This window comes from Myotis davidii, unplaced genomic scaffold (assembly GCF_000327345.1).
Source record: "Myotis davidii unplaced genomic scaffold, ASM32734v1 scaffold2314, whole genome shotgun sequence".
Taxonomy (NCBI): Eukaryota; Metazoa; Chordata; class Mammalia; order Chiroptera; family Vespertilionidae; genus Myotis; species Myotis davidii.
Genome location: NW_006285722.1, coordinates 290,325 through 303,195, shown reverse-complemented (window position 1 = coordinate 303,195; position 12,871 = coordinate 290,325). Strand labels below are relative to the sequence as shown.

Genomic DNA, 12,871 nt, shown 5'->3' with positions numbered 1-12,871 from the left:
CTTGAGAATGTTCCATAGGTACTGGAGAAGAATGCATAATCTGATATTCTGGGATGAAAGGCTACTCAGCCATAAGAAAGGATGAAAAATTGCCATTTGCAACAACATGAATGGACCTTGAGAATATTATGCTAAATGAAATAAGTCAATCAGAAAAAGCTAAGAACCATATGATTTTACTCATATGTGGGACATAAACTGAAATTCGTGAACACAAACAGCAGTGTGGTGATTGCCACAGAGAACGAAATGAGGGGTGAAGGAGGTCCTAATATATGGTGATGGGAGAAGATTTGACTTCGGGTGGTGGGCACACAGTGTAATATACAGATCTTGTAATGTAGACACCCACACCTGAAACCTATATGTCATATTAACCAATGCCACCCCAATAAATTTAGTAAGAAAAGAAAATACAATGCCCTATATGCCGGGACGTTGTGCTACATTTTACATACATCATTTCATTTAACATCCATTTTGAGTTAGAAACTCTCTTATTTGACAGATGAGAACACTGAGACTTAAAGGAAAATGGCTTTCCTATAGTCCCAAGGCTATGAAGCCACGTGACTGCTATTCCAAGCCCGTGGTCTTCTTCCAGAGGCAACTGTTTTAGCCACCACACTAGCTGCTTCGCCAACCTTGTTCCTTTGAACAAGGTATTTTCAAAGTAGGAACTATGAGGTCTAACACTAAAACAAAGCACTGGCAATTTTTTCCCTTTGATAATTCAGTCATCTCACCCCCTCATTTAGTAAAAGTTACAATCCATAGAATAGCTTCCTTTTGAGGCAGCAAGCTCCTGTAGTGTAGACTGTGTATCTATACTAAATAACTCTCATAATGTAGCATAGACACTTTGTCAGTAATACTGAGAGAGGAAACAAAATTGGGCTGTTTCTTTAATAATGCTTATTTAATTCCTTTTTGTGAAATTTATCTTTTCTTTCAAATGACACAGAAATCATTTTTTTTAATTGTTTATGAAAACCAAACACTGCACCCTGGTTGGTGTGGCTCAATTGGTTGGAACAGTGGTCGGCAAACTGCAGTTCGCGAGCCACATGCGGCTCTTTGGCCCCTTGAGTGTGGCTCTTCCTAAGCCTTAGGAGTACCCTAATTAAGTTAATAACAATGTACCTACCTACATAGTTTAAGTTTAAAAAATTTGGCTCTCAAAAGAAATTTCAATCATTGTACTGTTGATATTTGGCTCTGTTGACTAATGAGTTTGCCAACCACTGGGATGGAACATCATTCCATACACTGAAAGGTCTCAGGTTCAATTCCAGTTTAGGCACATACCTAGGTTGCAGGTTCAGTCCCCGACTGGGGCACACATGGGAGGCAACCGATCAATGTTTCTCTTGCATCAATGTTTCTCTCTCTCTCTAAAAAATCAATGAAACTATCTTAGGGCAAGGATTAAAGAAAAACAAAAGCCAAACACTACTACAAATGTAGGTCCATACTGTTACTAGGACCCAAGGGCAGGAGGGTTTCACAGACAATTTGCCTTACCTGGTTCTTTTCTCTCCTCCTAGAGATTCCAGAATACCCTTTTAAATAGCTACAAGAATACATATACAATCTATAGAACTCAACTTTAATCTTTTGAGAAATTTTTAATTTATTGTTGTAAAATTCAGGAAAAAGATCTATTGATCGATCAATATAGATATGTCAAATACATATACTGACCAATATAAATATTTGTATGTACTTAAATTTAAGGATAAATAAAGTGAGAGTACAATAGCCCAATTCTTGGTTTTAAAAAAAGGTAAGAGCAAGTCACTGCCATTCTAGGTGCTAGCCCTTACACCTGTCATCAGCTATCCAAGGAGTAGTCTGACTACTGGCATTCAATGGGCATGGTAGCTCCCTTCAATTCTCCAATGAGTTTCAGGTCCAGAACATTTTCAGTCCTTGTCTTGTTTAACTGTTGATGAGGGGTTTCTAGGAAGATTTAGCAGTGCTTCAATTTTCTTAATTTCATCCTTGGGTTGATTTTTCTGTAGGCTACTTTCAATTTCTTCAGGGAGGAGCTCAGTAATTTGTAATCTGGCTTTCCTATAATCAAAGAATGAAAAGAATATATCAAGTACCGTTCTGCTTCTTTAGTTCAAATAATTATTTTTTAAAATATAGCACTTGTCTTATTCTCCCTGCAACTTATGAGCACTGTTCCTTGCACTTAAATACAATGACTTTCTTCTCCTATTCCACTCACAAGCCAACTAGAATTTTCACATTACCAAGATGGATATTGCTGCTGTGTCAGTAGAGTTCTTGCAGGAGCAACATGCAGGAGCTGAAGCACTCTAGCTAAGGTGTGAGCCTTGCAACCTGGTTATCCTCTTGCCCTCAGGATCAGGGTACATGAGTCCCCTGCCACTCTGTTAAACTCTCTATTGCCAGACCTTTCAGAAACTGCACAGAGTTTGTAACAATGGTAATCCTGGTACAGAAAAATCAGATGAGACAACACTATAGATGTATATATACACAAGAAATTAATTTCTAAATAACAGGTCAGTTATTATTTTAAACCAAGCATTACTGTTTTCCTTTCTTTAAGTGATTATCAGGGTCACCTATGACTTTTCAACTCTTTACAATCACACATGACCATTTCTTCTTCCATATGTCTATAGCTAGTTTTCTACATTTTCTATTCATGACAGCAATTTTTTAGACTCTCACTTTGCTTGATTCCCCTAGAGAAGTAGACAAAGATTCTTAACTATTTATTAGATTAATACTACTCAGAAATATATATATTTATATCCTATACATTTTTGTTACTATTCCCTTCTGCCAAAGTATTCTTTATTCTGATAATTGTTTTTGTTTTTACCCATTATTGAGGTTTTTCATTTCTGACTAACTGATCAACTTCTCTAATTTTCTTTTTTTATTGTAATAAAATTATTTATTCATATTTTTCCAAATGCTAATACTTCCATACTACATATGTCAGATTCAAATAGTCAATATATTTTCCCTATCTTTCCAACTCCTTTCCCAAAGTTTTCTTTTTAGAAAAAGAAGTCTCTTATGATATCTAAGAACTAGAAATGAGGTAATGCTTTCAATTCTTCATAACATTAAATTTTATGTTGGTATTCAGAAGTTTAAGTGCTTTATTCTAGAACCCATAACCGCATATCCCATCCACTCTCTTAGTATGGAGAAGAGAACGGAACAAAACAAACATATTTTGAATATTGTGGTGTGATTCTGCCCTTAGAATGACTGAGAAAACTGAGGGCTTAAAGTTAAGAAAAATATCTAAGATCATAGACTAATTAATAATCTAGCTAGAAGCATTGTTTTCAAGGTTTCATTGGCTCCAAAAATCAATGCTTTTTCTCCTATCCCACCTAAGTCATTAAGATACTGTTGTAATTGACTAGTTATCAATAATAGGAAAGGAACAAAGGGAAGTCAGGCCAGACATTATAGGTATGTCATATGGGCAGCTTCACTAGGAAGCTGTAATTTCACACTCCCTGGGAGCCAACAAAGAGGAGACAGACACATGCCCAGTAAAGTTAAGGTGGCATAGGGAAGGTACTTGTCTGTCAGTCACACCTGGGAACAGAGGTCTTTGGCCAGAATGGGCATGGCCATTGCAAACCCACAAAAATTTGGGACTACATAATCTAAACAAAGGAATTCTCTCTCTTGTTGCCTCTCTCGGCTTTCTAGCATTCGCCTGTGTTTCCTCCATAGACATGTGGCCCTGTAGACCCCACATGCAATGGACTGATGGACTGCAGCAGGGAAACACAAGTTGAGCTGGCCTGATACTGAACTGGACTGTGCAGACATGGAACAGAAACTCTGGACACTGGTTTTGATTTTAGCTCTACTGGAACCCAAGCTATACTTCTATGACTGGACTAAGGGAAATGGGACTTTGGAAACTCAGGGATTTAATTCCACACTAATAAAAATCACTCATTCCCCCATGCAAATCTCAGAAAATTCCTTTTCTCAGGATATTGCAAGAAATCCACCACCACGAAGACCTAGTGGGGATGAGGAACCCCCACTTCCACCTGTAACACTTGGACAACAGTTTTACAGATATCAAGAATTCCCACATCTCCGGGTGTGTTTAGTACAAATGGAAGTTTTGAATAAAAATGTGGGGGGGAAATGACTGCTTATCTACTCAACTACCAATGCAGCAGGTGCAGCAAATGTCATCTGAGGTACCCAGGAAGCTGAACCCTGACAATTATTTGTACAAGGAACACTAAATGGCAGCCCGTTATGTTGATCTTACAAAGAACCAGCATGAAGTCTGCTGTCAGTCTGACTACTGGCCCAGGGAATGACTACATGGAACCGATGGGAATTTTCATCTTCCATAGTGGTATCCAGTCCATGTCCAGCCACGACGTCTACCTAACTCCTCTGCATCCACAGCAAGAAGCAGAATCTTTTAAGTGGAGACTGAACATGTTCCACATTGTTTATAGGTATATGTGTACACTGGGACACCACCTTTTACATAAAGCCAGTAAAGTTCACTCACTGCTGTGCATTTTCTTTATATCATTTCCTTATGCAGTCGAAAATATAGGAAAAGAAAAACATGCAACCAAAGGAAATTTACATTTTAACTTAAAAAAATGTATTTAAGGAAAGATCCTCATCAGATTAAAAATAAAATTAGTGTCTTCCATTTTTCTAATCTCCTTAATTAAAAAGATGAGAAGACCAGGTAGGGTACAAGTTGAAGAACTCAGTAAAAATAAACTTTTCTTTGAGCTGAATTGTTTAAGAGAACAGCACTATGAAAGGCCTAGTTTTAGCATGTTCCTTACCACTCTTCCAGTTTCAGCTCTTGGAGTACTTTTTTCTCCTTCTGTTTTCTCTCCTGAATCGTCTCACCACAGTACTTCTGGAGTACCATCAACAGGCTCCCGACAGGAGTACTGCGGAAGAAGCAGAGGGGAAGCTTAGGAAAAACAAGCCATTAGATCAGGCAAGATGTGAACATCTCTGCTAAGACACGAGCAACACCAACTGAGCCACTTGTTCGCTGATAGGTACAGGAACATTTGACAAAGTGTCCCTGTTGAATAAAAAAAAAAAATCAAGGTAATTTCCTTCATGGTCTGAACAACAGAGAAAAACAGTAACGGTCTCTTCCTAAAAGTAAGTGACATACATCTGGTCTATAAATTGGCTGTTTTTAATGAAAAATTAATCAGGAAAATATATATTTGTGACAAGTTCTAGTAAGTAGCTATATACTGAAGGTTTCTAAGAATAAAGTTAATATCTAGAATGGTACCAGATCCTCTCAGGAACAGGTATTTTTGGTTAGAGGAGGAATGCTACTAGCTTTTGGGTTGAAGCCACCAAAACATCCTAAAATTGAATCTCACCCACAATGCATATAGTTATCTATTAAGAAACTGATTTACATAAAAATTATCACTGCAAGGAAGAGGGTTTCATTCTTGTTTTCTCAAAGAAAAGGATTTTAAAAAAATGGCAGCATAGGTAAATGCCTGTACTCACCGTCTCCCACAGCCACATCAAAATTATAACTAAAATACAGAAAAACCATCATTCAGAACCACCTGAAATCTAGCTGAATGGAAGTCCTACAACAAGAAAAGTAAAGAAGAAAGCACATTGAGACTGGTAGGACGGGCGGAGGCCTGGAATGGGTTGGTTCGACACCTACGTGTGGCAACTTTTTTAATCAGGAGGGATATCTCTGCTGCAGAGACCTCCTGTGAGGAGCAGAGTCCCAGCCCCACACCAGACCCCTCAGCCCAGGGTTCCAGTGCTGGGAAGAGAAGTCCCCATAACATCAGGCTGTAAAAACCAGGCCTGGGGTGAGGTGGAAACCAAGAGGAGGAGAGTAATGGGGGGGAGGGGGAGACATCTGTAATAATCTCAACAATAAAAATGTGTCAAAGGGGTTTTTGGCTCTGACATAACTTAAATTTACTCTGGCTACAACTTAAGTAGGCTAATTTAAAAAATTATCTTTGCTAGGTGGAAATGATCATTGACAGATGAATGATGAAAATGTTAATACAATGGAATGTTATGCCACCTTAAATAAAGAGATCCTGTCATATGCTATAACATGGATGAACTTCAAGGACATTATGTTAAGAAAAATAAGCCAGTTACAAAAAGTCACATATGATTCCACTCATATGAGGTATCTAAAGTGTTCAAAATCATAGAAACAGAAAACAAAGGTAGTTGCCAAAGGCTGAGGGGCAAGGAGAGGAAGAATTAGTGTTTAATGGGTACTGAGTTCCAGTTTTGCTAGATTAAAAAGTTCTAGAGATCTGTTGCATAACAATCTATACTAATAATAGAGGAATATGCAAATTGTCCAGGACACCATCACAGTAACAACCAGCAGGCTGCGTGGGGCCACAAGGCCGGCAGGGGGGTTAGCGAGGGATGACCAAATGACTAAACAGCAAGCTGTGTGGGGCGACCAGGCCGGCGGGGGGGCAGTTGGGGGCGACAAGGCCAGCAGGCAGAGGCAGTTAGGAGCCAGCTGGTGGGGGATGGGAGGCAGTTAGGGGCAATCAGGCTGGCAGGCAGGTGAGCAGTTAGGAGCCAGCGGTCCTGGATTGTGAGAGGGATGTCCAACTGCCGGTTTAGACCCAATCCCTGGGATCAGGCCTAAACCGGCAATCGAACATCCCCCGAGGGGTCCCGGATTGGAGAGGGTGCAGGCTGGGCTGAGGGGATTCCCCCCCCCACACACACACACACACGAATTTCGTGCACCAGGCCTCTAGTGTGAATATACTTAACACCTCTGAACTGTGTGATTAAATATGGGTAAGACAGTAACTTATTTTTCCCCCACAATGAAAATAGTTTAGTTTTGTTGCTAGCTTCAACAATTCTTATATTAAGAACCTGGTATATTAACAACAAAAATAATGTCAGCAATAGATTATGAAATGCTAAATTCAAAAAAAATTTAGTTAAAAAAAATCCATAAATCTATAGTGTTACCATCCCCTGAAAAGGGGGTGGGAAAAGGGAGTGGGCAGAAGGAGGGGAAGGGAGAAACTTTTTGTTCAAGTGAATGCCATCTAAAAAGGACAGAAGAATGATGGAATAGCTAATCAATGTTTTGCCTTTGGAATAACTGATTACAGCATGAATCATTAAAAATCACTAGAAGCAGCTGGAAAACAGGCTATTCACTGACTTTCACTCCCACAGAGTACTTAACCAGAATGGGAAAAAGATACCTATGCAGTAGAAAAATGTATTAGATACCCAATATGCATGCAGAATTCTAAAAAGTCTCCCTAAATTATCCTATCCTGATACCCCAACTGTGAATATGATGAGATATTATGCCCATGATTGTATTACATTACATGGTAAATTGATTTTACAGACATAATGAAGGTTATGAATCAGCTGAATTTGAGTCAGTCAAAAAGGAGATTATCTGTGTGAACCCTTTCCAAGCAGAGCTTTCTCTGGCTAGTGTTAGAGTGGAAATCAGAGAGTTTTTTTTTGTTAACATTTTTCAATTTAATTTCTAATACAATAAATATAAATGATATAATTCACAAAAATAAAAGCTCTTGGAGGCCCTCCATTATTGTTAAGTGTGTAAAGGAATTCTGAACACAAACCTTTGTGAACCACTGGTCCAAAACATGAAGAAGTTACTGTGGATCTCAGCTTGAAACTGAAGGGCCTGGGCCAAATGGTGGGCATTCAGAGTTCTCTTGGTATTGATCGATGTCATCTATTACATAACATTTATTGAATGTTTGCTATCTGCCAGGAAGGTGAGGCTTGGTGTATTGTCCGGAGCCAGGTCATGGGAAGCATTAGGTACTTGGCCAGGGTTAGATTTTACCTGAAGCACTTTAGTACGATGGTTGCAATACCATTATTAGCAAGACCACAAGGTCCTGCTTCTTCTGAGCTCCAGCACCAGGGCGAAGCTTTGGGGGACCCAGACACATACGAGGAGGAACTGGATTGTCTGGCATCAGGGCAGGAACTCAGGTGGCTTTCTCCCAGACGGAGGTGCTGGCAGGGATAATTGTTTCTATGCTGCGACTGCCCCAGTCAGGGCTGCTGGCAGCCATTTCTCAGTCAGAGATTTGAAGCATGAGAAGCATTCAACATGCTGGTTGCTAGTTTGAACATGGAGGGATACTGTGAGTTGGAATGTGAATGCCAATAAGGACTTCCTTCTTATTGCCACAAGGATTTTGTCAACAACCTGGTTTGGAAACAGATTCTCCCACAGAGCCTCAAGATAAGAGCCTGGCTGGCCAATACCATGATGTTTGGCCTTGTGAAACCTTCAGCAGAGAAGCCATTCAAGCCTACCCAGACTTCTGACCTATAGAACTATGGGTATAATAAATGGAACTTTTCTACATTAACGGAAACTAAAAAGACACAATTACTAAATGCAATATACAAATGGATCCTGGGTTTAAAAAAACTTATATGCACATGTTATTGTAATAATTAAAGATTTTTGAATATAGAACCTATCTTAGATAACTGTATTGAACCAATGCTAAATGATGCAGTGTGATATCACTGGACAATGTTCTTCTTTTTTCTTTTTTTTTTTTAGGAAATGGTTCATTGGACAGAAGAATCTTCAGTGGATGGGATGTCATGGAAGCCAAGAAAAGACAGAGTTTCAAGACGGTGGAATTAGCCCTGGCTGGGTCGCTCAGTTGGTTGTGTTGTAGGCAGTTAGACACGAGCAGAGCAAGGATGATAGACCAGGTACAGAAGGTCGCCAGGGTGGAAAGTCCCTGGGGACTTAGCCCCCAGGGTGACTTTTCCTCCCCTAGCATATCAATGGTCCTGCAGTTTGGACCTCCTAACCTTTCCTCCCTCGAGATAAGATCTAGGCATCAGTTGTATTTCAGCTCCAGGCCCAGAAAAGCAACAAACCAGACCACAACCCCAGCTGGTTTGGCTCAGTGGATAGAGCGTCGGCCTGCAGACTGAAGGGTCCTGGGTTTGATTCCCAGTCAAGGGCAAATGCCTGGGTTGCAGGTTTGATCCCCAGTAGGGGGCATATAGGAGGCAGCCGATCAATGATTCTCTCATTGATGTTTTCCACTCTCTCCCTCTCCCTTTGTCTCTGTAGTCCAGTGATGGCGAACCTATGACACGCGTGTCAGAGGTGACATGTGAACTCATTTTTTTGGTTGATTTTTCTTTGTTAAATGGCATTTGAATATATAAAATAAATATCAAAAATATAAATCTGTTTTACTATGGTTGCAAATATCAAAAAATTTCTATATGTGACACGGCACCAGAGTTAAGTTAGGGTTTTTCAAAATGCTGACATGCTGAGCTCAAAAGGTTCGCCATCACTGCGTAGTCAATAAAAAAAATATTTGAAAAAGAAAATAAAAAAGGAAAACCCCATGGCTTGTGCACTGGACCAACTACATTGAATAATGACCTCCTGCCCTGGCACCAACCAATCCATCAGTGGTGACTTAGACCCTAGCATATTGGTAGTCATGTGGTTTGGACCAAGACCGCCTCCCTTCCCTCCCCGGAGATACCTCAGGTTTTACTGCAGCTCCAGACCCAGAAAAGCAACAAAACCAACCTCAGGACCAGCTGCATTGAATAATGACCCCTTGCCCTGGGGAAGACCAATCAATCTGAGGACACCTAGATCCTGAAAGGGGGAAACTGCTGAATATTCCATTGAGACCTTCCCCTGGGACCTCCTCTAAAATCTCCACCCTTAAAGCCCTTAGGATAGAGGGCTCAGTGCATTCTCCCTCCCAAGAGCAGGCCCTCTTGTCTTTCCCTTTCCCTTCTTCCTCCCCCTCTCTGCCCCAGGCACGTTACCATTAGCTTCCTCACTCCCAAGCTCCAAGGGCCCTTCCTTTACCTCTATAACTTGTTTCTGAAGCCCTTTTCTTCTAGGAATTGCTTCTTCTTCCTCTGTGATTTACCAAATAAATGTTCTCTTACAGTTTAGGTCTTGGCTCTGAATTCTTTCCTAGCCAGAACCCAAGTATTTACCCAGTTGGTAAATATCTCCTCCTCTTCTATTTTCTGGGAAAGTTTGTGTAGAATTTACATTATTTCTTCTTTAAGTCAATTTTTCAAAACTTTATCAGCGAAGTGATCTAAGCTTTCTTTTTTGGAAAGTTTTAAACTGTAAGAGATATATATATATTTTTTAATTTAGAAGAGGAAGGGCAAGGGAGAGATAGAAACATCAATGATGGGAATCATTAATCGGATGACTCTTGCATGCTCTTACTGGGGATTGTGCCCTGACCAAACCGTGACCTCCTGGTTCATAAGCGATGCTCTGCCAACCACTGAGCAACACCAGCTGGGCTAAGATTGATTTTATTTTTTAATACACATGGACTATTTGGATTGTTTATTTTTTCCTCATGAGCTTTGGTAGTGTGCAACTTTTAAGGAATTTGTCCATTTCACCTAAGCTGTAGGATATCTATATATTTAAAGGCCTAATATGCTAAGCATCCAACCGTTCAACCAGTCACTATGATGTGTACTGGCCACCAGCGGGGCAGACACTCTGACCAGTAGGTTAGCTTGATGCTGGGGACTGGCTGATCCGGACTGGGCGAGACAGGCTGGACATGCCCTGGAGCCCTCCTGCGGTCCCTCCCCAGCCGGCCGGCCCTGATCAGCCTCAATCGGGACTGGGCAAGATGGCCCCAATCAGCCCCAATCAGACTGGGCAAGACAGGCTGGACACGCCCTGGAGCCCTTCTGCAGTCCTTCCCCCACCTCTAAAATATTTCTTTTAATTAATTTTCTTTCAATGTGCATGGATTTGTGCATCAGGCTCCTAGTAAGGGCATAAAATATTCCCTAATATTTTTTTTCATACTTTACATGACCTCAGGATCATCAAGTTGTCCTCCTTTTTATTCCTATACTAGAGGCCCAGTGCACGAATTCATTCACAGTTGGGTTGCTCAGGATAGCCTGCAGGAATCAGGCCCCAGCTTGAGCCCCCAGCCTTGCAGCCCCAGCTTGCATACCCAGCCCTGCAGTCCCGCCTAGCACTCTGCCTTGGCCTGGCACTGCTCCCTCAGCTGTTCCACCATCTGGCCGGCAGGGTGATTGGTTGAGACTGGGCCCCCTGCCCGGCTCCCTCAGTGCTTGGGAGCTGGGTGGCAGCCCTGCCCCTCACCGCTGATCACCATCTGCAGGGCAGACGGCAAGGCAATCGGGCCCACACTCGCACCAGCCTTGGTCTGGTGCCGCCTGCTCACCTGCTCCACCATCCTGCTGTGATCCTGCCCTTGTCAGGACCCACAGGGGCTGGCAGCACCACCACTGCCCCCTGCTGCCAGCACCTCATCGCCGATGCCCGCCATGTTCTACACCGCCCCCTGGTGGTCAGTGCACATCACAGCGAGCGGTCGAACCCCCAGTCAAACTCCCAAGGGGACAATTTGTATATTAGGCTTTTATTATATAGAATTGATCATTTGTTTTCTCTTTTTTACTTGATTGGTCTAGTTAGTAGTTTATTAATTAATCTTTCTAAAGAACTTGATATTGATTCCATGATGTTTCTGTATTGATTTTGTTTTCAATTTTATTAATTGTAACTTCTCATCTTTATTATTTTCTTCCTTCTGCTTGTTTTGAGTTTAATTTACTTCCTTTTACTAATTGATTAAGATGGAAGCTTAGATTACAGTGGGGCCTTGACTTACAAGTTTAATTCATTCCGTGACGGAGCTCGTAACTCAAATTACTCGTATGTCAAAACAAAAAGTGAACGAGTGAGACACGTGATGCTGGGTGTTCACTGTGACATTCGCTGTGCCAACTAGTGGTGGGGTATCTGAAGCTGGCTCGTAACCCAAATTTTAGCTCACAACTCAAAGCAAAAAATCGGCCGAGAGATGGCTCGTATCTAGAAAAACTCGTTAGTCGGGACACTCGTAAGTCAAGGCCCCACTGTATTAATAATGACTTTCCTTCTTTTCTAAGACGACATAGGGGAAAATGTTAAAAAGTTAAAACAGTAAAATTTATGCTGTGTTTAGTGTCACTGAAGATAAAACTGCATTCTACATATAGGGTTATTTGTTCAATTTAGGCCCTTGTCAGGAACTAACTAAATCTTGCTTTCGAAAGGCCATAATAAAATGTTTCTCTTTATCTATGTAATTCAGAAAGGTCATAAGGATAAAGCACACCATAAAAGAGATAAAATTCTTGGCATTATACACTTTTTAAAAAGAGCATTTTTTTCAGAGCATACTAAAAACCAGCATGTGCCTAATATGGAACTTAAATTACTTTGAAGAAATGCCAAGGGACCAAAAAAGGAGGGGTGGGGCTTTCTTTACATACCAAATCTATCACAGCCATCAACTTATAATGTAAGTACATCTGAAAGGAAGACCTCCATAAATGATGATAGTTTATGTTAGTCAAAGCATGGATACTTAAATACACACACACAAAAATGGTTTATCAAGCCCTGGCCGGTTTGGCTCAGTGGATAGTCGGCTTGCGGACTGAAGGGTCCCGGGTTCGATTCCAGTCAAGGGCACATGCCCAGGTTGCGGGCTCAGTACCAAGTGGGGCACGTGCAGGAGGACACCATATCAGTGATTCTCTCTCATCATTGATGTTTCGATCCCTCTCTCCCTCTCCCTTCCTCTCTGAAATCAATAAAAAAATATATTAAGAATATATGTATGTGTGTGTGTGTATCCTATCTAATAAAAGACAAAAATGGTAATTGGCGTACGACCAATACCACTTCTCATTGGCTAATCGGGCGATATGCAAATTAAACACCAACAAAGATGGCAGACTGCCT

At 41.1% G+C, this 12,871-nt stretch overlaps 1 protein-coding gene across 1 annotated transcript in view; it reads right to left on the bottom strand.

Annotated features, from left to right (window-relative positions):
• Window positions 1–1,595: 1,595 nt before the first annotated feature.
• Window positions 1,596–12,871, bottom strand: part of TIMMDC1 (translocase of inner mitochondrial membrane domain containing 1) — a 26,166-nt gene continuing 14,890 nt past the window's right edge. The window contains exons 6-7 of the mRNA XM_006756433.2: window positions 4,845–4,955; window positions 1,596–2,076 (exon numbers count right to left, since the gene is read on the bottom strand). Of these exons, the coding sequence (XP_006756496.1) occupies window positions 1,926–2,076; window positions 4,845–4,955 (262 nt within the window). The 3' untranslated portion in view covers window positions 1,596–1,925. The remainder of the gene's footprint in view (window positions 2,077–4,844; window positions 4,956–12,871) is intronic.